Source organism: Thamnophis sirtalis, unplaced genomic scaffold (assembly GCF_051295495.1).
Source record: "Thamnophis sirtalis isolate CommonGarterSnake01/CBP01778 unplaced genomic scaffold, rThaSir2_p1.2 scaffold_5, whole genome shotgun sequence".
Taxonomy (NCBI): Eukaryota; Metazoa; Chordata; class Lepidosauria; order Squamata; family Natricidae; genus Thamnophis; species Thamnophis sirtalis.
This window is the reverse complement of record NW_028261385.1, coordinates 29,741,833-29,767,089: the sequence shown is the minus strand read 5'-3', so window position 1 is coordinate 29,767,089 and position 25,257 is coordinate 29,741,833. Positions and strand designations below refer to the sequence as shown.

General features: G+C 39.0%; 1 protein-coding gene across 2 annotated transcripts in view; it reads left to right on the top strand.

Moving 5' to 3' along the window:
- PDE4D (phosphodiesterase 4D) overlaps window positions 1-25,257 on the top strand; it is a 734,024-nt gene that overhangs the window by 319,444 nt on the left and 389,323 nt on the right. Inside the window, exon 1 of one of the 2 annotated variants that reach the window (XM_087715533.1) lies at window positions 19,617-20,212. The exons of the other annotated variant lie outside the window; for it this stretch is intronic. Coding sequence (XP_087571659.1) covers window positions 19,941-20,212 — 272 coding nt within the window. The 5' untranslated portion in view covers window positions 19,617-19,940. Of the gene's footprint in view, window positions 1-19,616; window positions 20,213-25,257 lie in introns of those variants that run through there. 2 annotated transcript variants of the gene reach the window in all.

Sequence of the window (25,257 nt, the reverse complement as noted above, 5' to 3'; positions counted from 1 at the left end):
AAACTAGAAACATGATTGCTTGAATTGTTTGCAGAAAAAAGATTGAGAGACTAAGTGAAGGAAACAAAAGGGAGTTTCGGTGTGGCCAAGTTTTGGTATGTAGCTTTTGTGGGGGAAATCATCACAGGAAAAAAAAAAGGAAACAAACTTGAATAAAAGAACTACTGCATTAAAAGCAAAGGAGTCTTTATGAAAGAGTATAAAATTGATCCATCTATCAACAGAATGAATTAAAGTTGACATGGGGAAAGAAGATTGGGTTTTTTTTCCAAACTCACACTAGAGAAGCAAGTCAGCAATACAGTGTATTTCCTATTCTGAGCTAAATGATGAATTGGATCATGTTATATCACTGAATTAACACTATCTTTCTCACTTTCAGTCCAAACTGCTTGCTTCCTCACTCTCAGCAATTTCATATAAAACTTTTGTCTGATGGGAATAATGCAAAGTAACACACTTTTTTAAAAAAAACACACATTAGTGTGCTTCCATTGAACAGTTTTGCTTAATTACCCTGAAACATATATTCTAGGCTGATTAATATCCACTTAGTACAAAGGAAATACTTTATCAAATACATTTTGGGGGAAATATTGTACAAATAAGCTAAACCTTCAGGGCTTATTGAAGGTAAGAGTGGACACTTTTGCTTCTCTATTTCTTTTAGACAAGGAATGATAGTTCCAAAAATCTGGTTGAAAATTTTCAGGTCAAAACCTATGTAAATGACCATTAAAGCTTTTGAACAATGCTTTGCTTTCAAAGTTTGATAGTCAGCAAAGTTTGACAAAAAACAACATTTACTATGGCCATAAATAGGCATTCTTAATAGCTGCCTGTTCCCAAAGTTTATGGGTGCTCTGACAGTTATCAACAGTATCAATAAAACAATTTTATTGGCGTTTATATGGTTGGGGGGAGAGTTGAAAATACAAGCATCACTATTCCTAAAACCTTGAAATCAATGGAAAGGTATCCGTGTTGTTCTGTTCGTTTGTTTCCTCTTCTATTATTGCTGGTGGAAGGGAGTCATTATGTTATCTCTTGAGCTAGTACCATTTCTTGTTCCTCTGTGGACATGGCTATAGGGGGAATAATATTCTAGATTTTTAGCAATGTGTACCACCTGAACTATACCACCAAAAGGGCAGCTACAGTAATAAAATGTTCTACTGACATTCTAAAAATACTTTCACTGATTAATTTTATCTTCATCCGTGGAGGATAAGATCTGCAGAAGCTAGTGACTGCAGGAATATCCTCCTAGTCGTTAGGACTGAAATTTTATTTTAAAAATAACATTCTAACTGACTTAGCATTTAATCTAATGAGTACTATAACTTAATTCTGTTGTGTTTAAGTAAAAGGAAATACTTCAATGAGCTAAGCTTGATCCCTGGTGATCCTTGAACACTGCCAGGTGGTTTTTCTTAAAACTTTACAGAAGCCGATTGGTGTCGTGGTTGAGGAAAGAAAACCAGGAGACTCTGAATTCTAGAAACCCCCTCCCCCCTAAGCATTAAGTCAGCTGGGTGTCTTTGGGCAGCCCTTCTCTGTCAGCCCAACCCATCTCACAAGGTTGTTGTCGTTGTAGGGAAAATAGGAGGCATGAGCATTAGATATGTTCATTACCTTGGGTTAGATATAAAAAAAGCAAGATAAAAACTGTTGTGGCCCAGCAGGAGCGTTGGAGCTGCCACCAGACTCCGACAGTGAGGGGCCCTATGAGTTGGCTCTGGAGGATGTGGAGGACCCTGGACAGGGTTCTGACTCCAAGCAGGGCGCAGAAAGGCTGGTTGGCCACCAGGAGGCGCCTGAGCCTTGGACCAGTGGGGAGGAGACAAGGGAGTGTGTTCCTGATGTCAGCAGTGAGTTGTTCCTGGATGCCCGGCACCGAAGAGCTAATAGGCATCAGGAACAGTTGCGCAAGTTCAGGAGGTAATTGCACTCAGCTGGTGGTAATTAGGCTCCTCTCCAGACTATAAAAAGTCTGCTTGTGCACATGCCCTTTTGCAGAAGTCAACACAGGAACTAATGGTGGAGAACATTATCGTGAGCTTGGCAGGCTGGATTGCTGCCACGCCTTATCTCTGCTGGATTGCTGCTCAAGCTTGTCTGTGCTGGTTTGCTGCCAAGGACCTGTCTGTCTGTTAATTAAATGCCGTAACTTATCTTTGGCTCGGAGTGTGTGTTGGTGTGGGACGAGGGGGGTCAGAACCATAACCTAATGTCAGGGTTCCAAGAAACACCCCCAACCAAAGAAAACTCCAAGGCTTGCTTTTCCTCAAAGCTCCATTTTGTTAGAGATGTCATGTTAGCACATCTGGAAAAACCCGAATCTCAAAGCTTCCAGGTTTTTCCACCCAGTTGAGAGTTCAAAACCCTGCCCCAACACCCACAAGAGCCAAGGTGGCGCAGTGGTTAAATGCAGCACTGCAGGCTACTGCTAGATCAGCAGGTCAGCGGTTTAAATCTCACCGGCTCAGGGTTGACTCAGCCTTCCATCCTTCCGAGGTGGGTAAAATGAGGACCCAGATTGTTGGGGGCAATATGCTGACTCTCTGTAAACCGCTTAGAGAGGCCTGAAAGGCCTATGAAGCGGTATATAAGTCTACTGCTATATTGCTATTACAAGTCTATCACATGGTCCAATCCTTCCTTGTCATGAAGAAAGATTCTTCCCATCCACATCCGTCCAGGTGCAGGGACAAAATTGACCTTGACTTTCTGAGAAAGAATGTTATTATGGCTACCACATCACCCAAATCTGTATAATCCCCCCTCCCATTTTCCCACAGTAGAAAGTGTGGCAGGCCTGAAATTCAAAAAGGAAAAGATGGCTTCCAGGTCTGACACCTAATAATAATGTACACCTTTTTATGCTTTTTGTATTATGTGTAATTTTTTTATCCACTATGATAACTAAGATACACTATATTGCCAAAAGTATTCGCTCACCCGTCCAAATAATCAGAAGCAGTTGTGAGCGAATACTTTTGGCAATATAGTGTATCTTACTTTGGCAGAAATGTGAGATACAAATGAATACATGAATTCACAAATAACAGTACACTTCATGCACTAATTTAATGCTGTGAGTTGAATGTATTTTATCACTGGCTTAATAGTGTAGGTTTTTGAATTGGTTTTAGGGCATTGGCTAAGGAATATAGTGGAATTATATAAACTTTGAGAACAGTATCTTTAGTCCAATATGCTTCCTTTTTATCCGCCCCTCTCTTGGTTACCCAAAATCTTCATAGTTCCTGTTCCAAAAATCGAGGACCATATACGTAGTCATCAAATGTTGTTGAAAAATACCTTTCAGCTTCAAGGTGATTGAACATATGCTGGCTGTGGACAATTCAGGTACGGTTGGTGCAACACCAGTTCACTTTAATTCACTTTTCACCATCCTGGGTGCCGTCCAGATAAATAAAAGTTTGGGTCTCCAAAATTCTCTTGCAAGCAGTACAGGTCTTGATAACTTCTGGGATTCAGGACACTATAGTTCTAATGTTTGAAGGACAAGACATACTCCAAATAATTTATTTTACTTCAAATATTTTTAGGATGTCTATGTGTTCCTGTTTCTCATAATAAGTGAGTTTACATGTGTGTGCCTCTTATTCCTCATAAATAGTACCTTGAAACAGATGAAAGTTAATTTCCTCCTAAATGACCACTAGAGGGAAACCTTGAATTACATGAGGCTTGTAAAACTCTGTTTACTTTTTGGTTAGTACTACAACATGATCTGAAGACTTCAGCCATTCACTTAAAGTGAATCCACCCTAACTTTTGAACTTCTTTTGACTGTACCTTCTGTAAAATGCCGTATGACTGTTTAATAGTGCAGAGTTGTGTGGTTACAATAATTTAATTCAATTTTGTATCCAATGTTGCAGAGCCCAGGGTCTTTATTAGAAAATGTGGTTAAACGTAGGCTTTCTTAGAAGTCATCTATTTTTGAAAAGCTATTGCATTCAACTCCAGTTTAAAGGTAAAGACCATCAGAAAGAAAGAACTAAGTGCCCTTGAAACTACTCCTGAGCAGCCCACTAATGTAGGAAGGTTACTCTGTCACAATCTTGACTCACCATGGTGAGATGTATTTGAGTTAAATTATTTCTCTGCATGATATGTATAAATTCCAACCTTTGCACATTATGCATATGTATAAATTACCACATTTGCACCTTATGTCTACCATCTTAATGGTGCATTTGCTCATTTTTTTTTCAAATGGCCACTCGAATGTGATTCTAAGCAGAGAGGTTTCCTAAGAAATGGTACACCAGGTATAACATGGTTGGAGGCGTGACAGTTGCTAACCTTGTTTTATCCTCTCTCTTGTCATCATCACCCTTATTTTAACTGCTGACTCACCCAATTTGCTGCTATACACCCATAATGCAATTCTCCCATCTCCCCCCATGCATGTGATTGAGAGAGAGATTGAGATTGAGATGCTTTATTTGTATGCCACCCTTTTCCCTGGGGGGACTCAGGGCAGCTCACAACTCAAGGGGAGGGAGGACAAACAAGTCACAGACATAAAAACGATACATCATTAAAAACACAACAGTCATACAATTCGAGTGGGGTCAAAATCTTTAGTCCCAGGTCTGTTGGGACAGCCAGGACTTAAGGGCTACGCGGAAGGTCTGGAGGGTGGTGAGGGTACGAATCTCCACGGGGAGTTCGTTCCAGAGGGTCGGAGCAGCCACCGAGAAGGCTCTCCTCCGGGTAGTTGCCAGCCGACATTGGCCGGCTGATGGAATTCGGAGGAGGCCTAATCTATGGGATCGTATCGGCCTAGTGGAGGTAATTGGCAGTAGGCAGTCTCTCAAGTACCCAGATCCAATACCATGTGTGCGCTAGCCCCCGCACTCACCTTATCCCCCACCGCCCAAAAATGTTAGCAACCGATTCTCTGCCCGGTTGCTGGGTGGGCGTGGCCATGGTGGGTGTGGCCTACTTGGCCTTCTCCACTATGGGGGCGGCAGCGTTTTCCTCCTCCCCAGGCTCCGGAGGCTTCCCTCAAGTCAAATATAACTTTCTTTGCCTTTTTTTTCTGGTATGGTAGAGGAAAAACAAACTTTTTTCTCCACAAGTTTCCATTCAATATAATGGAAGAGCATTTCCTTATCTTCAAAAGTGGTAAAGATTTTGGTGAAATTCTCATAAGAGTGAAGGGCACTTATTTATTTATAAATTGATCAAGGGGTATATATGTGAATCAAATCTTTTGTCTTTCCTTTTACAGTGAGCTACTTAAATAAAAACCCCACAGGAAAGCATCACAATAGAATTCTCTTTATTTAAATATTTAAGCATGAAGTATGGGTCACTAAAAGGTTTCAGAACGATGCTGAAATATAACAGGAAAATCATTAAAAAACAATCCAACAAGAGACTAAAGTCAGTATTAAGAGAAAACTGGATGAAATGTTCAGGCAGCCTGAGCCTAAGGTAGAAGAATCTTCATTCTGAAAGGAAGAGAATTCATGGCATGTGCTTCATGCTGTTTGTGTTTTGACATGCTTCAACTTGCTTGTCCAGTCACTGTCAGTACATAGTCTTCAGGCTCCTGATCATGTCTTTGCTAACTTTAAGAAGTTCACTGAGGTTTATACATTTCACCCTCCCGTGTTTTCATGAGAACCTTTTTCCTCAAGTTTTGTGTGGATTCCCTGGGAATACTTATTAGGCTACTTTGAAGAATAGGATATTGCACTAAGCAGATCTTGAGTCTGATTTACCATTTCTTACTTTCTGTACCGCTGTAGTTTATTTTGGTCACCATCCCTTCCTTCAAGTTATGACTTTCTCATAGAGTTTTTAGATTATGTGAGGTGGGAGTTACCAATTGTTGCATGAAGAAAACCTTGAGGAAGGCAGAGAGCTTTTGACTTGTCTCCTTGTGACAGGAAAATGCATTAAGTTGATGATGCTTTTGAAGTGTTTTTGATGACTATGTGTTCATCCATGAGAAATGTATTGTTTATTTGGTTTGGAGCAAACAATAAAGTGAGTTTTCTTCCTTAGAAATAAAATTATTTATTCAACACAAGGAGTGAGCTAAGTGACTATCTATTCCCAGTCTTAAATCTCAAGTAGCTGAGATCACTAATCTCCTTTTCCACAATATTTCAGGAGTCTACTTTCTTATTATGAGATCCAACATGCCCATTTAATTGAGTTAACAACTTTTTGTTTGGAATTGTCATGTCTTAATTTATTACTAATGGCACTACATCCTGTTTCTGGTTTATTCTGAAGAAACCAGTTATTCAGAAGTCATGAACTTTTCTACTAAAGGAAGCAACATTCAAAAGATGAAAAGGATCTCGGTGGAATAGCTGTTCCACAGGGCAGGGCTGCTATGGTAAAGGCATGCTACCAAGGTCCCACCCAAAGACATTGTTTAATAGAAGGACTTGAAGTGTATGGACAGATACCTCAGGGAGACAAAAAGCTACATTGTGCTAATGTTAAGTTCATTCTTGAAGAATAGTTCCTTGTATAGCCTAAAATGATACCATCTATAAATAATGAAAGATATTAGAAATTTGAAGGAGTAGGAAAACTAACAGAAAGATAAGTTGAAAGATGAAGGCTCTTGAATCACTTATAGATTCATTTAGAACCCACTGATTCAATATGTTTTTTATGGGATTAGTTTCTTCTTTGTATTGGTAGGAGTACATAGTTAAAAGAAGGAAACCTGTCTTTTCCACACTACACATCCGGTAGTTTCCATAAACATGGAAAGCTGGAACCAGAGTGCAATAGAATTATTCAAAGCCATATAGTGAAGACAGAGGGGTTTTTTCCCCCTCCTCACCAATTCTGCTTCTTTTCACATAAAAAATAGAACCCGTACCTCATTCTTATTTCAGGAATCCACTGCTCACATGTCTTACTAGCATTCAATCTTTTGCAATCAGACAGCAATGTTATTCATTAGTGTTTCTACTCTTTCTCTTGTTTTGGTTAAGAACTCAGATTGGGGAACCTGTTTTTTTTCTGCAAATATTGGACTTTGGACTTGTCATCTAGAAATTAGCTGGTGCATATTTATGACCCATAAATGCCAAATATGCATATGACACACTGAGGCCTTTTATCTGGAAAAGAAAAGGAAAGCCTGAGAGAAGTCTGAGAGAAATGGAACCTTCATGCTAATACTCTTTCCAAGCAGTGGCTGTGAAATGTCAAATCTAAAAATAGTATTGTCTATCAACATGACCAATAAATACCGGAATATGCAACTCCAAATTGGTGAATCGTTATATTCTTTTAGTTGAAGAGCTAGCATATGGTAATCCTGCCTGACCCTAATTGCTGCCTCCCAGAAGTGTTGGATGACAACTTCCATCATTTTGAGCCATCAACCTGTTGCCAGTTAGCTGAGAATGCTGATGGTTGTAGCAAAACACTCCAGCAAAGCACCAGCTGGGAAAGACAGGTGTCAAACAAATTGACAGTCACTGCCATGATCTCAATAAAAGGGTATACGGGGAGGGGGGGGGGGAAGGAGAAACCCCTCAGTAATAGGTATACAGAGTTGTTACCAGAATGATTATCACTTTGGGCATTTCAAAGTATATAAATGCTAGTATGATATTAAACATGGATTTGATTTGACAATTACATGCTAAAAAGAATTCCCCTGTTACTTCATCATGCATAAATCTTTCTTTTAGCTTTACAGGACCTATCTGTGATGCTAGCATTTAGTAAGCTACTTTGACACCAAATATACTATCTGGCTATAGTACTTTGCAGTAGTTATCAGTTGGATAATTGACTGATTTCCACGTAATCCAGTCCTGGGAGCCTAAAATACAGTAACAAGTTTTATACAAATATGAAAATGCTAATTAGAATGTTATGTCCTAAATTTTGGAGTACCTTTAGGATAGAGCATTATTGCTTAATTTAAAAAAAATCAAATCAGATATATTTACAAATTTGGATCTTTGCAGTTTTGGACCATAAGTTGCTTGCACCTATTCTAAATGTAGCTTTTATTTCTCATCCAAACATTATGGATTAGATTTTAATTGTTTTCATGTTGTTGTTTTTTTAAAAATCATTCCAATTTTGATATCATTAAAAGTAAACTATAGGATATATATTGCAGCTGAATTATTGTTGTATGTGTTTCTGCTTGGTGTTTGCTCATTAAATGAGTCATTTCTACCTATTTTATGATTGCTGGAGTGATTCACTATATCAGTATTTTGAAAGCCCGGAAAAGAAAGGTCATTCACTTACCTTTGAATTCTAGATGCTGAAAACGGGTTCCTGCTTTATGTTGTGATATCAGTGCAGTATAAGATCAGCAGCTGAAGATACTTTTTGGTGATCAAGTAGATGGCAATGAACATATTGAAATCAGAATTCTTTGTTTCAGTGTATTTCCAAGTGAAAATCAAGTGGACTTGATTTATCAAATTCAAATATTCTGGTTTATGTGAGAGAGGTCATGTTTCTCTCAGACAAATGGTTTTGCATATGTTGCATATTATCTATAATTGATTACTGAGCTTCCAGAATAATTAGTAATACTTTGTGTGCATATGAAATGCATACAACATTTTATTTGTTTTTGTTTAGAGTGGTCTACTAACTATATGTCACCAAATTATGTTGCACAAGTTTTTATGTTTGCAACTAACCTGTTTGATCCATGTATAGATTTTGTGACTAGATTTGAAAATGAAGACTGCATGCAAATGAATAATGGAAATTACTCTCTGTGGAATCTATGGAGGGAGATGCAAGAATGAGCCAATGTGCACATGTGTCCAAGAACATTTGTTATGACAAATTGATGTTGGCTTATAATGCAGTCAGACTTAGGCACATGAGATGCAGTCAGATCTGCATATGGATCATGTGACTCAGATAAGCTTCAGAACTATAAGCTATTGTACAAAATTGTCATGTCGTTATGCTTCAATGTCTTAAAAGTTCGTACAAAAGACAATTAAAGCCTGAATTGAGAAGTATGAAAAATCTTGTATTTACATGAAAATTCAGTCTAGTTTTAAGTGTTTATATTCCCAATCTGTTGCTAGTCCCATAATAATTTCCAGTAACTGATGTATTTTTACACATTTAAAGTGTAAACTCACGTTTTTCATTGATGGTGCCATTAGAACTAGATGAAAGTCCTTCCAAATTTATCAATAAGTACAGCCTTTTAAAGAATAAAAACAGTTTGTTCAGTCTTTCTGTTCTGTAGTTATGTCTATGGTAGTCATGTTTGGTGAAGTAGTTAAGCATCAGGCTAGAATTGGAAGATCATGACTTCTTGTCCCATCTTATGGGAAGTGAAGTCATCAGGTTGGCTTTGGGCCAGTCACACTCTCTCAACCCTAGGAAGTAGACAATGGCAAACCGCTTCCAAAATCTTGCCAAGAAAACTATGAGGACTAGTTCATAGTTGCCAGGATTTAACACTAACTTGATGGCACAAAAAAATCATGTCTATCATTGTATTGTTTCCATAAATTATTCTGCCATTTCTCAACAATTGGATTTGAAAGCTTTATGAGAAAATAAAATCAATTGGTGGTTGTATTTTAGAACTTTAAAATATATCAGCTTACCTGTAACAAGTATAAAAGTAACCAGGGGATGGGGTGTTTCATATTATAAAAATGGTTAGGCTTTCTTTCTCCATAATTCTTAATGGTGATAATGTTGGTATGTTGAGCCTTACCTTAAATCAATCAATATCAGATAAGAAAAAAAGTTAATTTGAATCAGAAGCTGTCCCAGATTCTGAAAATGCCACTGATTGACTGATTACATGCCATAAAGTTGATGTTAATTGACATTGGCTACATAATTTTCACCATGATGATCTGTCTCTAACATGGTTTTTCAGGGCCTCCAATAGTGGGCTCATCATTACTGTAACAAAGGAGTCCTTGATGCTCTCTGAGCTTGATTTTCTTACAATTGCTACATTATCCAACTAGGTAACATCAGTGCTTCAAAGGAGAAGGGTTTGCCTCTGTTTATATGCAATGGCTCAGCCTGTCAGTGTGGGGGAAATGTTGCTTTCATCTTTGTAGAAGAAGAATAGGCTTGAATAGGCTGTTGTTTACTGTTTGATTGTTTGTATGAGTTGGTAGTTCCTTGATTGGGGTATTGTTTATAGCTTGATCCTGTTTTTATCTCTGCTTATTTGGGTCTTGATTGTTGGCAAGGAAGTGTTCTGGGTTTTTGTTTCATTTTTAGCTTTTTGATTGTCTCTTTTGAATGGTGTCTACATTGTTTATGTGCCTGTGATGTAACTGAACTCATCCATTTGCCTGCTGGTTATCTGTCTCCTCTCTTCCCTTCCATGTCTTTCAACTTTATAGATTTTGCTAGAGACCTAGATATTCATGTAATATGTCTGCAGTAAGATAAGTTGAGTCTGGCCATTTGGGCTTTGAGTGAGAATTCTAGATTGATTTGTTCAGTGATCTAGTTGTTTGTTTTATTGGCTGTCCACAATGTTCTTGGGAGTCTTCTTCAACACCTACGTTCAAAAGCATCAATACTCTTCCTATCCTATTTCTTCAATTTTTGTAAATATATGCATCAAAGCATCTGAATATCTTTTCCAAGGCTTTCCCATCTCCTCTATCCAGTCTATGATATAGCTAGTTCGTGCCCAGTCATAAGAAGCACATTCTCCTTTACAGAACTGGCAAGATTTGGCACCCCAGAACATACCTCCAAAGCAAGGGGGCTCAGGACCCTGGACAGCACCCTGGATTTTAGGGGAGCTGGTAGAGTTTTTAAAAGACATTTGCGTTAATGTCAGGGTTCCAAGTAACACCCCAATGAAAAAAGACTCTGAAGCTGGAGTTTCCTCAAAGTTCCATTTTATTAGAAATGTCATATTGACACATCTGGGAAAACCCAAATCTGAAAGCTTCCAGGTTTTCTCCACCCAAAAGAAAGTTCAAGTCCATGTCCATCATCTACATGTCCATCATATGATCCAATCAAACACCATTCAGAACTGCAGATGCCTCCCAGTCACACCATCACAGCTGCAGGGCAAGGTGTTCTTGACTCTCTGAGAAAGGAATGTTATTCTGACTATATATCACCCATATTCCATACAATCCCCCCTCCCATTTTCCCACAGTAGAAAATGTGGCAGGCCTGAAGGCCCAATGTAAAAGATGGCTTCCTGGTCTGTTGACTGCAGTGTCCAAGCTGCATCTATGTCTCTCTCTCTAACCAATGGTGGAGCAGGGACATCTGAACAATAGCAGCCAGAACCATGCAATCAAAGCCTTGCTCTTTTTTATATATGCCACACAGGCCATCCACCTAAAAAACAAGCAGAATTTCATGGACTTTCCCTGCTGCCCCCATGCGCACAGGTGCTGTAATGAACAGACTGTCAGAACAGCTTGTGTGATTTTAGGCATTTCTAGAAGAATGTGGATGTAGCTCCTTATTCTGATGGTGACTTTTCACCCAGTTAGTTCAACAGTGCTGCCAGAATCATTAGTAGACTAACTACTGGTATAGTTAATGAATGACTGGATTTACCATATGTGATATAGTAGTCTTGTAAATGTATGAGTTGTAACTGTTGCTTTTCTCCATGGCAAGATTTTGTAAAAGAGAAACCCTTCTATCATGCATTTTGTCACAACGATTTCGGGAAGGCTGGGAAAACTTATGTTAAAAATGTAAGGAAAACACAATGGAAAAACATACTAAATCTGTTGACTGGCGGAATTAGGGAAGTAGGGGTAAGGAAGATGAAGAGACCTTCATAACCTGTAAAGAAGTAAGAGAAAAAAGAAGAAAAAGAGGATAAATTGGGAGGTTGTAGCATCCAGTAGGGTAGATCCCACAGAAGACATCTTATTCAAAGCCTCCCCAACTCGGAAATAACAGCATTTCCAAATGAGCATGTAAAGGAGAAGAGTTTATAATTAGAAATTAACATCTACAACTTAAAACTGAGCCAACTGAATGGATATGAAATTGCAATTAATAGTTATAACTATCAGATTATCCAATAGTAACTGGAAAGTATTTTCTTTTTATGGTCTTAAAAGAGGGATGGGGTGAACTGCATGTAGCTTTGTATACAATGATTTTTTTTATATATTTAAAAAATGAGTATTTGTAATGTATATACAATATTTGACTTTTAAATACTATATAACAGGAGAATAAGCAAAAGTAGCCTACGCAAATTCCATTCAACGTTTCTTTCCTCCAGGTTGTAATGTAAATATTTTTATGTTTGTTCCGGATGATTATTGTGCAATATTAGCACTACTTGAAAATCAAGTTAAACTTTCACTTCCTTTTCAGTGGATTTAGCTTGTACATCTTTGTTGTGAAAAACCTGTTCATAATTTCAACGCCATCCTAAAAAAGCTTAGCTTGGTGTTTAATGGTGTGTTATAATGTTTTTGCTGTTAACATTGGTTTACATATTCAGTAGGTTAAGGAACTTTAAAATTCCTTAAATATATACATAAACAGGCACTCATTAATGATAGTGAAAGGTTGACGTCTCCAATTCTCAATTATAGACAAAAACATCAAAAAGACAAAAATCACTTTCTAAATCAGGTTGGTTTTTTTAGCTTGACCACATAATTGTCTCAATTTTTGTTATTTACTTATTAACTATACAGAATCTTCTTGTGGCGTTGTAAGAAATGAGAAACTCACATTATCCTATCCAGTCAGACCTTTTTGTGATTTCGAATCATAGTATAGTCTATGTTACTTTAATTCTGGCATAAAATACAACAGTTAAAAGATATAAATGTGATATTAAATTATATTCCTGTTATCCATCATTTTATGGAGATTTTTTGCTTTATCAAACCTGGGCTTGACAGCGAGGATACTTTTGCAAAAATAGAAAATTCCAATTCTTCCTGAAGTTGAATAATACATTCAAGATATGTGTTTTTCACCAGTTTTTGTAATATTCTAGAAAAAATGAAGTTAAAAAAGCAAGTTTCTATATGGTCTAAATACCATATAGGTATAGGGATTCAATTAATTTTATATTAAAAGTACATTTATCTTATTTTTTATTCTTTTTAATGTTTACTTTATTTTAATCATAATATATGCACATGAGTTACTATATAATCACCAGCTTACTTTGCTGTCGTTAAAATTTACACAAACACCTTTATATATTGCTGTTGTTGCTGCTTGTGTGATCTAGGTACAACCTCTACTCAGTGTAGGAATCCACTACTACATATTCTTAACTGCAGTCTTTAGTGAAGGAGATTATTTCATTAAAGTCTCCACTTCCAGGGGCAGCTTTAGGAGAATTTCTGAGTACAATCCAAATTGACATTCTTGTTACTTAAACTATCCTTGTTCTTTCTTCTGGAGCAATTCAGAACAATTTTGCCCCATCTTCCATGTAATAGTTCTTCAGATACTTGAAGGCAGCTATCTCTCTGCATTGTTCTCTCCTCCAGGCTAAACACATACCCAATTACCACACAATTCTTCAACTTTTCATTCCAGGCTTCTTATCATATTAGTTATTCTTCTGTAGATAGGTCCTAATTTGTGAACATCCTTCCTAAAATGTGGTGCCCTGGAGGTTATATTCTAGGCATAATCTCACCAATGCAGAACAGAGAGGAACAATGACTTGCCTTCATCATATTGTTATACTTAAACAAGTGCAGTCTAGGCCTGCATTTGCTCCTTCCTTTCTTATTTTTTTTCCTGCCTGCCTACCTGCCTTTGTTGTTCTGTAGCATGGATGTCCAACTCAAGTCCTCGTGGTTGCGTCACGTGATGTATTAGGGCTTTCCCACCCTTCGCAAAACTGGGCGTGGGTGTAGCCAGCATGTGACACATCCAGCCCATGGACCAGGACTTTGACAGTCCTGTTCTGTAGCGTCATATTACACAAAGATACCTAAAACCTTTTTCTAATGTGTTGGTTTCCTCCATTCTATATTTCTTTTTTTTTCCTACCCCAGTTAAGGACTTTGCATTTGTCCAGTTGAAATTTGATTTTCTGACAACTTGCCCCAACCGTTCAAGATCTCCTTTAATCCTGTGAATTGCAGTTCTTAGTGTTTTATAAGTTCCTGGAAAAATCATGGTTTCTTTTGTGAATGAGTCAAAGGAGATCCAATTTCCTGCTTGTTTTTCCCCCATCAAAGACATTTGTGGAAAGTGATGAAAGGTTGGTGCTTCCATCCAATAGTGTGGGGATTGCCAGATTCAGGTAGATCACAGAATTAGATTACTGATCTCTTATGTTGCCTTCCGTGTCATTGGCTTTATGGTCTATAAACAAGGTTGCTATGACTCACTTCTCACCAAACCAAATAATTTCAGGAAGATATGCTACCTGTAAATATTTTAAAGAAATAAGACAGGGTTTTACCTATCAATTAACAGGATGTCAGTTTCTCTGACATCATTATTTTCTCTTTGTTTGTTATTTGGCTCTACTATTTAATACTCTACACTTTATGTAATATTTATTTGAATAGTTTTGTATGCTAAGATAATTTCCTGTTTTGGAAGATAAATAAATTATGCAGTGATTTGGATTTTATTGTTACAAATAATAGCTTTTGTATAGACAAGTATAGACAAGATGAAGGCTGTCATATTTTACCTGAGAGTAAATGTTACTGAATTAAGTTGTATTTACTTCTAAGCAGACATGCATCAATTATAACATAATGTGACTTGATGGTTCAATTGAGCTTGAGACAATCTGTGTGAACTATTCATAGGTATGGGGAATTTAGTGTGGAAGGATTAAGAAGAACCATAGCATATGGATGAAATAATTGGCAAGTTCCACTGAATAAAGCCAAAATTGGGGTCATTAAGAAACTAGAGGATGATATCAGTATTCTTGGAAAACTCTTAGTAGTGCTCAGAGTCACTATAACATAAGGTTTAATTGCATGGAGTGTACTGTCGTTGCATAAGAGACAGTTTCAAGCAGAGGTATCCCAAATTCCTAAAAGAATTCTTAGTGTTTTGGTTTTCCTACAGATGCAAAAACAAATTTCAGTTTCCTCTGTCTACTTTTAAAACAAACCTATTTCCTGTTATTGTAGATACACACATTCCTCTTATCCCGATTTGGAGGATAAATACAATTGAGTTCCATAGCAAATATATTGCAATGCCTTTCTATACAATATGTTTAACCTGGTTGCAATTTGTATGTATTTGTATAATTTACTGAACTGTAAACTAACAAAATAAGTTGAGTTCATACAATGTGTGGAGCCACAAAAATCCTAAGATTAACAATAATCCTAACTAAGATTAATAATAAGTAGCTTCAGCATGGGGAGTCACTAGATTTTCAACTGACCTGGATAATTGTGTTTTATGAACACAGCCTCTGATACTGAATATTAGCTTAATATTAAGATGTACTGCTTCAGGCCATTTATAACTGAGTTTATAATTTGAGTGGCCCTCCTACTATTTCCTCTGGTACTGACTACACTGCTACAATTGCTGCTGCTACTAATACTACTCCTACTTGGTTACAGTGAATCATATCTGTGCGGAACAGAATAGCAGTTTTTTATGTGGCATCTTCTCCATTCAAATATTGGGAGAAGAAAGTCAAAAAACAAGAATCTATAAGCAATTTTCATAAATCTTTGCAGGTAAAATTGATCATATACAGTACATCTCAGGTTTGACAACAATGCTAGACTGGTTATCTGCACCTCATTTCAATTAGACTTTTCCTAGAATGTGATACTGAGAATGATTTGGTTGTTTGTATTATGCCATAAACTAGATAGTTTTTTTTTAAAAAAAAAATAGAAATGACCCAGGGGACTTTCTGGACTATTTGATGCAATTAAGGTTTGAGTGCACTCTTTTGCAGTACTTTTGATTCTTCCAGTCATGACCAGAGGTAGTATTCAGCAGGTTCTGACCAGTTCTGGAGAACCAATAGCAGAAATTTTGAGTAGTTCAGAGAACCGGTAAATGCCATCTTGGTCTGGCCTCGCCCACATCTATTCTCTGCCTCCCGAGTCCCAGCTGATCAGTGGGAAATGGGGATTTTGCAATAACCTTCCCCTGGAATGGGGTGGGAATGGAAATTTTACAGTATCCTTCTCCTGGAATGGGTTGGGAATGGAGATTTTACAGTATCCTTCTCCTGGAATGGGTTGGGAATGGAGATTTTACAGTATCCTTCTCCTGGAATGGGGTGGGAATGTAGATTTTACAGTATCCTTCTCCTGGAATGGGGTGGGAATGTAGATTTTACAGTATCCTTCCCCTGGAATGGGTTGGGAATGGAGATTTTACAGTATCCTTCTAGAATGGGTTGGGAATGAAGATTTTACAGTATCCTTCTCCTGGAATGGGTTGGGAATGGAGATTTTACAGTATCCTTCTCCTGGAATGGGGTGGGAATGTAGATTTTACAGTATCCTTCCCCTGGAATGGGTTGGGAATGGAGATTTTACAGTATCCTTCTAGAATGGGTTGGGAATGGAGATTTTACAGTATCCTTCTCCTGGAATGGGTTGGGAATGGAGATTTTACAGTATCCTTCTCTTGGAATGGGGTGGGAATGTAGATTTTACAGTATCCTTCCCCTGGAATGGGGTGGGAATGGAGATTTTACAGTATCCTTCTCCTGGAATGGGTTGGGAATGGAGATTTTACAGTATCCTTCTCCTGGAATGGGGTGGGAATGTAGATTTTACAGTATCCTTCCCCTGGAATGGGTTGGGAATGGAGATTTTACAGTATCCTTCTCCTGGAATGGGTTGGGAATGGAGATTTTACAGTATCCTTCTCCTGGAATGGGTTGGGAATGGAGATTTTACAGTATCCTTCTCTTGGAATGGGGTGGGAATGTAGATTTTACAGTATCCTTCCCCTGGAATGGGGTGGGAATGGAGATTTTACAGTATCCTTCTCCTGGAATGGGTTGGGAATGGAGATTTTACAGTATCCTTCTCCTGGAATGGGGTGGGAATGGAGATTTTACAGTATCCTCCTGGAATGGGTTGGGAATGGAGATTTTACAATATCCTCCTGGAATGGGTTGGGAATGGAGATTTTACAGTATCCTTCTCCTGGAATGGGTTGGGAATGGAGATTTTACAGTATCCTTACCCTGGAATGGGGTGGGAATGGAGATTTTACAGTATCCTTACCCTGGAATGGGGTGGGAATGGAGATTTTACAGTATCCTTCCCCTGGAATGGGTTGGGAATGGAGATTTTACAGTATCCTTCTCCTGGAATGGGTTGGGAATGGAGATTTTACAGTATCCTTCTCCTGGAATGGGCTGGGAATGGAGATTTTACAGTATCCTTCCCCTGGAATGGGTTGGGAATGGAGATTTTAAAGTAAACTTCCTCTGCCATGCCCATCAAGCCACAGTCACCAAGCCACGCCCATAGGAACAGGTAGTAAAAGTTTTGAATCCCACCACTGGTCATGACATGTCATGAAAGTGTTACTGGAATACTGCTGATTGAGTCTACGTCAATATGTTAGTGATATACAACTCTGCTACTCCTTGTTGCCCAACTGCAAGAAAGCAATTACTATCCTCCTGATTATGAGTCTTTGTCAATATCATGTCTGGTATGTCAAAACCTTTCCCACAAAATTTAACCGCATGAGTTTAAAAAGCTGTTTTTCTTTTGCCTAATTTCCTTTTATTTTAATGCTAAAATATCTCATTAAATTGTACCCAGAGCCAGTTTGGTGGAGTGTTTCGTGGAGTGGCAGCAGGCTAGAACTGTGGGAGACCAGGAATTCTAGTCCTGCCTTAGGCATGAAGTCAACTGGGTGACCTTGGGCCAGTTACTATCTCAGCTTTAAGAAGCAGGCAAGAGCAAGTCACTTCTGGAATCTTGTTAAGAAAACTGTAAGGACTTGTTCAGGCAGTTGCGAGCAGTCAGTACTGACTCAAAGGCAATGCGTGCGCACGTACTTTTATCTAGTGGCTTGGAGTATAAGTATAAGCAAAGCTGTGCTAGAACAAGGGAGACATTCATCTTATACAGCATCTTAGCTTTCAAGAGTTGCACAGATGCTTTTAGAAAGCCAGCAGAGTTTTTGAACATTCTGTGATCCATTTCTTTTAAAATGGAGATTCGTGCAGCAACACGGTTAATATCCCCTGGCAATTTTACTAAGATAGTATGGGAAATTCTACAAATTGAACACTATTTTGTTTTGAATGGCTTGAATCCAGTCCTAATCTATTTCATTGTTCTAACCTTGAATGCTAATATCAAGAGAAAAAGAGAGAGTTTCTGTGGGAGTGGGGTGGGGGGCTTCAAGTTAGTGTCAGTCCTGGCAGTTGCCTTGAGTAGCCCCTGCAGTTTTGTTGCTGTGATTTCAAAGTGATTTGACATTGCCTTTTACTTAGGATAGAGAGGCCCATGGTTACCCAGTCCATTTTCTCTATCCTCGGAATAATCCTATAATTACCTTTGACTTAATTTTATTGTAATTCTAAACTAAAGCTTATGTACTCCACCTCCATCTCTTTTTCCCTGCTAGTCACAAGAAAAGGATCAGTTTCCCTGAAAAGAAATTAAGATTACTTCTTGGCGCTCAGGATGTGTGCTCCTCTTTTAAGCCATAGTTAAGACAAACTGCAGTTTGAGTTTGAGCATAGGCATAATACTCCTGCAAGCAGTTTGTGGCTGTGTGAAAGGACTTGCAAGCTAGCAATTCATTTACGTAACACTAAATCCTGAGGAGTGGGCAGAAATTGTTGTAATACCTGGAACATTTTGATTGCTTTATTCACAGTTTTTAAATACACTTTCCATTTTCATTCTTCTCTCTCTCTCTCTCTCTCTCTCTCTCTCTCTCTCTCTCTCTCTCTCTCTCCCTCCCTCCCTCCCTCCCTCCCTCCCTCCCTCCCTCTCTCCCTCCCCCCTCTCTCTTTGTATATTATGTTTTTATACTGGCTCTTGTTTTAAAATCCCAACCATAACAGAATTAAGCCAATCCGCAAAAGAAAATATTAGGGAATTTAATCATTAGGGAAGACCAAGACATCCTGAAAAAGTTTTTTAAAGATTCATAAAGTACATCATGCTTGGTATATCACAGAGGATAATGATACTGTAGTCCCTGATTGCCCCTCCCCCATCATCACACCCAATCTACTTCCCAACTCCTTGAACACAAAACTCCCTCCACTGTACATTTAGAAAGAATGCAAGAAAGACTGCAATTCTAATCCAAGAATTCACAACAACCCAGAAATAACAGCAATCCTGTGCTACATGTATGAAGAACTATTTGTTCAAAATATGTAATACAAGGTTAGGTGCTCTTCTTGCAGTGGGGGCGTTAGTTCATAGAGAAAGAGAAGGGGGAAGGACATGCCTGACATCAGCTCCCCTCCCTTCTCCAGAACGAGAAACTCACAGATTGGAAAAGAGAGCCCAATCAGGAAAACATGCCAAGATTTTAGCCCTCCTCCTGGCACTTTTTTGTATACATATTCAAGAGTCACTCAAGCAGCTGCAGCATATTAGTTCCAGTAGTTTTGACAGCCACTGCCACAGGACTGCGACTCGGTGCATTGTCCCTTCGCTCCGTGTTCACTTACCTAGCCAGCAAGAGTGAAGGCTGTTTTGGCAGCATGAACTTGTCATGGAGAAGCAATGCCTGACAGGTTCGGTGGAGGAGTTTGCTTGTTTTTCTTCTTCCCTTCCTCTTCTTTGCAATTCAATATTGAAAGCAGGCAGCACCATGTTACAGGCTGAACAGGCTGAATCAGAGGTGCAGCTTGGCACAGTTCCTCAAGACTGAATGAGCAAAGGGTGTTTTTTTTTCCCTTTCCAAAGCAGCCAAAACAAATATCACGTTGCATTTGTAGAGATTTCGTTAATATAAGTTGCTTTGGAAACATGGCTCAGCAAACAACAAGCCCAGACACCTTGATTGTACCTGAAGTTGACAATACACACTGTCAAAATCCATGGCTTAACGAGGATCTTGTGAAGACCCTGAGGGAAAACCTGTTGCAGCATGAAAAGCTCAAGATATCCCAGAAATCTTCATCAATTTCGCCGAAGTTGTCTCCCATCATTTCTCCCAGAAATTCGCCAAGGCTGTTGCGCAGGATGCTTTTGAGTAGCAACATACCAAAACAGCGCAGGTTCACTGTGGCACATACCTGGTAAGATCTGAATTGTATCCTCCCTCCCCTCACCCTTTCAGATTTTTGGGGGGGGAGTAATGTTACAGTTTTATAATCCAAGGTTGCTAACCCTTCGTCTCAAATTCCTGGAGATAAAGACCAGATTTGATACCGTTAATAGTAGCAATAGCAATTAGACATGAAATCTTGTTCCATTACAGTCAAACTACTTTTGATATTAAATTGACTGAAGCGAATGCTGCTCCAGGAAACAGGAAGGAAAAGCACTAGAGCTGCCAAAACTGCATTCACTTTTTTTTTGTCGCTTTCAAAGGACACTTTGTTCCCTTCGTGGGCTCTGTGGAAGATTTAATTTATGTGAAGAGCAGTAAGTCAGATAAAGGATATTTATCTGACTTACTCTTAAATGATGAAATGATAACATCCTTCTCTTCCCCTCTACCATGTTAGGTGGGTATAGAGAAACAATGTCTCATATTGCAATTGCAAAATCTCTTAAAGAGGATATTATTAGATCTGCCTCTCCATCAAATTTAGATGGAGGGAGAGATGTAAAGAGCAAACATGAATTCCAGGCAGCTTGTTTTCAGATAACTGCTATGAAAAGGTGGGGGGGGGGGGAACGGACGCAGGACAATGCAGTTAATAGAAAAATCTATTAACTGCATTGTAATTATGAACTGGACAGAATCAGTGTGATTCGTATGTATAGATGTATTTTTCAGTTGTTGAACTGACTGCCAGATTATTGCATTTATTTCATTTCTAGTAAAATCTATTCTGAGGGGTTCTTGATGCTCTCCGAGCTTGCTAGTTTTCTTGCAGGCATTTTATTATTCAAAGTAGTTAAAATCATCAGTGCTAGTAAGGAGTGTTGTTTGACATTCTGGTGTCTTGCCCTGTCTGTGTTGGTGGGGTGGTCTTAGAGATTCTTGGGCAGTTGGGCGGTTTCTTGATCGAAGTATTGTTTATTTGATTGTTAGTCTGGTGTTAATCTTGGAGTTAATGTGTGCTGATCTGGGTGCTGATTGCTAAAGAAACCTATTCTTTAGCTATAACTCTCAGAATCACATTGGCAAAGATAGCTTTTTATCATTCTGCATGCTTTGAATTTTGTTGGATGGATTGTTTCCTAGAGCAACTAAAAGAAACGTGAAGCTGAACACGGTATTCCAATGGGAATGGAGTAATCTCTGTATGCTCTTCACAGAACATTACTTTCTCATGTTAATATTCATGTCATTAAAATGAGGAAGAATGCTTTAGTCCACAGCAGGTGTGACCAACTTGTCCCCATCTTGTTTTTTGCAGTCCTTTACAACTCTCAACTGTGCGCCTACATTGCATGACACATTTGTAGCCTTTTTCATTGCTACTTTTTTGGGGATCTTCTAAAAGAAAACAATGCCTAAAGCGGTGTGTCGAGCCTTTGATAATTTCAGTGCTCCCAAAGTCCACAAAAACCAATTAAATAGCTATAAAATTTGATCCATCATTTCAAGTAATTGTCACATATCGCCACCATCTGGTCATAAAAAGAGATAAAAAGATAAAACTCTTCAGTCATGGCTAAAAAAGGTTGGTTACCAATAGATTACGTGCTGTCTGTCACCCAAGCCATGATTTTGCCGCAATTTGTTAAATAAGCCACAAATCCTTGGTTTGCATAGGATCTTGAGCTTACAACCTTGGCTTACAAAGTACAGTAGTTGGGTTCCTGCAACACACAAAGCTTAAATCATACAAACTGCACTATGGTTTAGCATGAATGTGGAACTGGGAATGCAGGTTGCCTTTCCTTGCTATAAGGAGTAACAAAAGCCAATGCCTCCTTAAACACTCAGTATGTGTTGAGACTAAACAAATCTCTGTTGAGAAGTGTTTCAATTTATGTAGCTAGGTCTCCTTGTCTACTATTGAATTATGATTGGGCATCAATGGTGGGTTTCAAAAATTGTTCGAACCTACTCTGTGGGTGTGGCCTCCTTTGTGGGAGTGGCTTGCCGCCCATGTGACCGGATGGGAGTGGCTTGCCACCCATGTGACTGGATATGAAGATGCCGACGACACTTGTCAGAACCACCTTAAATTACCTCACACACAGCACTGGCATGCATAAGAATATGATGTAAACTTGTTTTTTAAAAGGCATCTTTGGTTTGCGTTAAAACAACTTCAACACACGCAATGTTCTGATTGCACCACAAATGCAGTAGTCATCCTTACCTTTCACAGAGGCACTGAGTTTTATAAATATGAGCATGATAGTGTAGAATAATCATATCCAAGGACCAGTGGTGGGTTTCAAAAATTTTTGGAACCTCTTCTGTAGGTGTGGCCTGCTTTCCGGGTCCACTGGTGGAACCTCTTCTAACCGGTTCGGTAGATTTGACGAACCGGTTCTACTGAATAGGTGCAAACTGGTAGGAACCCACCTCTGTTGGGCATGATCACAAAATATATGAATTATATTTCTTTGTTGTCACACTTTTTTTTACCTGAGAGACCGCCTCCTGCCAATTACCTCCCAAAGACCAATTCGATCGCACAGGCTTGGCCTTTTCCGGGTTTTATCTGCCAGCCAATGCCGGCTGGCAATCCCCCAGGAGAGAGCCTTCTCTGTTGCTGCTCCGGCCCTCTGGAATGAGCTCCCCGTGGAGATCCGGACTCTTACTACCCTCCCGGCCTTCCATAAAGCTACTAAGTCCTGGCTGTACCGGCAGGCTGGGGGCTGTTAAAGCACCCAGCCCCGTCTTAATTGTGACTGTTGTGGATTTTAAAATTGTTTGTATTGTCTTATTTATTCCCTCCCCTGTTTATTGTGAGCCTCCCGGAGTCCTTCGGGAGTGGGCGGCATACAAAACCAATAAACCTAACCTAACCAAACCTTTTCCAATCTTTTTCCAAGTACCAATTAGGATACTTCTTATTTCCTCTTTTTCATACCCTGGCAATAATTCTATTTCTTTCTTTCTCTCTCTCTTTCTGATAAGGCATGGAAATTGAGACTATTGATATCTAAAAAATGGAATTCAGTATGAAGGGATTGAATGTTTCCTTTGGGGCTAGAATTACTAGCAGAATCACTGATGGGAGTTGATGCATGTTTCATTTGGAAAACATCAGATTTGGGAAAGTTACCCTAGATCGTTCTTCCATTTGATGAGAATTAACATTCTTACATAAATGTTTTGGACTTAATTGTAGAATGATCAAGGTTCCTAGATGCTAATAATCTTGTGGTACACATGTCAAAAGGAATTTTTGATGGCGATACTTACTAACTTCAGAGCATGTGACTGGAAAATATTGTTAATAATAATTTCATTTGTACACAAGCCTGCTCAGTTAAGGCTTATATGAAGATTTCACACTGAAAAGCCATATCTCAGCTTTCTTCAAATGAGTACCCTTCAAAACCATTGGTGGTCATGCCAGCTGGAAAGAATGAGCATTAAATTCTCTACATCTGAAAGGCTCTGGTTGGAAAAGAGCATTCACACTCCCCATTGGTAATCTGAAGTCTTGATTACTTCTATTCCCCAACATACTATATTTTACAACTTCTCTTTCAAGTTCAGCATTCCATTCAAACTGTTTATCTTGAAGTCTGAAATCTGTTTAAAATTCTGGTTCAGTGTTAGAAGATATTTATAAGGAAAGATTAGCGTCTTATTTTGAGATATTTATATAGAAAACTCCAAATTTCTATAAAAACAATAATGCCTAAACCATCATTCTTTGCCCATGGCACTGCACAAAGGTCAGTTTTGAAGTTTTTCATTTTCATTAGATATTTTATTTTTATTTTCTCTTTCTCAAGAGCAGCTTTCTTTATTCTGGTGTTCGCTAGATGTGCTGGAATTACATCTCTGAGAAATCCCAGCTGTGTGGCAGTGGGAAATTTTTTGGTCCTAAAGCATTTGAAGGACACCCAGCTGGAGCAAGGCTGTTTAAACGTTCTTGATTATATTAGTCATCTGTAAAAAAGAGGAAAACAATTCCAAGACTGTTTCCTGGAAGAAATTATAGTTGTAGAGCTGTTGCCTGTGGGCTTCCATTTTCTGTGGGTTTCTATTTCCTAAATGCTCCATTTTTTTTTGCATTCTGCATGGCTGTCCAATGATGAAAGTAAATTGATTTTCAAAAACAACTTATGATGTGTTAGGGAGAAAGATGACATTCCAATATTATCCAATGTTCCTGTAGATAAGTTATTTTTTATTTTAGTTAGAATGACATTATAAATGTGATCATATGACATTCAGTGGGTTCTCAATGAAATATATCTACCACAACCACAAGAGTTGTTTATAAGAATTGACTACGTTTGGCAATATACCTACAGTATTCAAATTCAATATGATCTGGGACCGTGATGGTGAACCCGGAAGTGGTACACAGAGCCATCTCTCTGGGCATGCCAGCTGTCGCCCGTTGCTCTTCTGGGTTCTGGCGTGCAGATGCACACTGGGCAGCTGCATGCGGGACTGCCCAAAATTGGAAGAGCAGCTCCACGGTGCACGCAGCTGAGCTTCCTTTTTCTGGCATGTTCATGCGTACCGACTAGCTGGTCTTCATGTGCGCATGTGCACCAGAAACTAGAAGGGAACTTTCAGCTCTTCCGGTTTCCTGTGTCCCCCCCCCCCCAAGCGCTCCTGTTTCAGTGCTCAGTGCCAAAAAGGTTTTCCAACACTGGTCTGGGATCTCACTTCAAGAATCTTTTCTTGGAAGTATTTTTTTTCCTACATACTAGCTAGGTGATGGCTAAAATGTTCTGGACCAAGTGCTCAACCCCCCAAAATGCAATGTGCACCCCCTGTGCAGATGCCCCGCCATCCCACAGGTGCATGCAGCCCCCGCATGCACCCCATACCCTGCATTCACTTTGCCCCCCCCCACATGTGTGCGCTTGTCCCTGCATGCACCCTACCCCAACGCATGCACAGCAAAGACCCAAACACCAGCTTCCAGCGGGAGGTGTGCACGCATGCGCAGCAGAGCTGAACTGGGGTTATGGCTCGCGTGCCATCAGAGAGGACGCTGTGTGCCACCTCTGACAC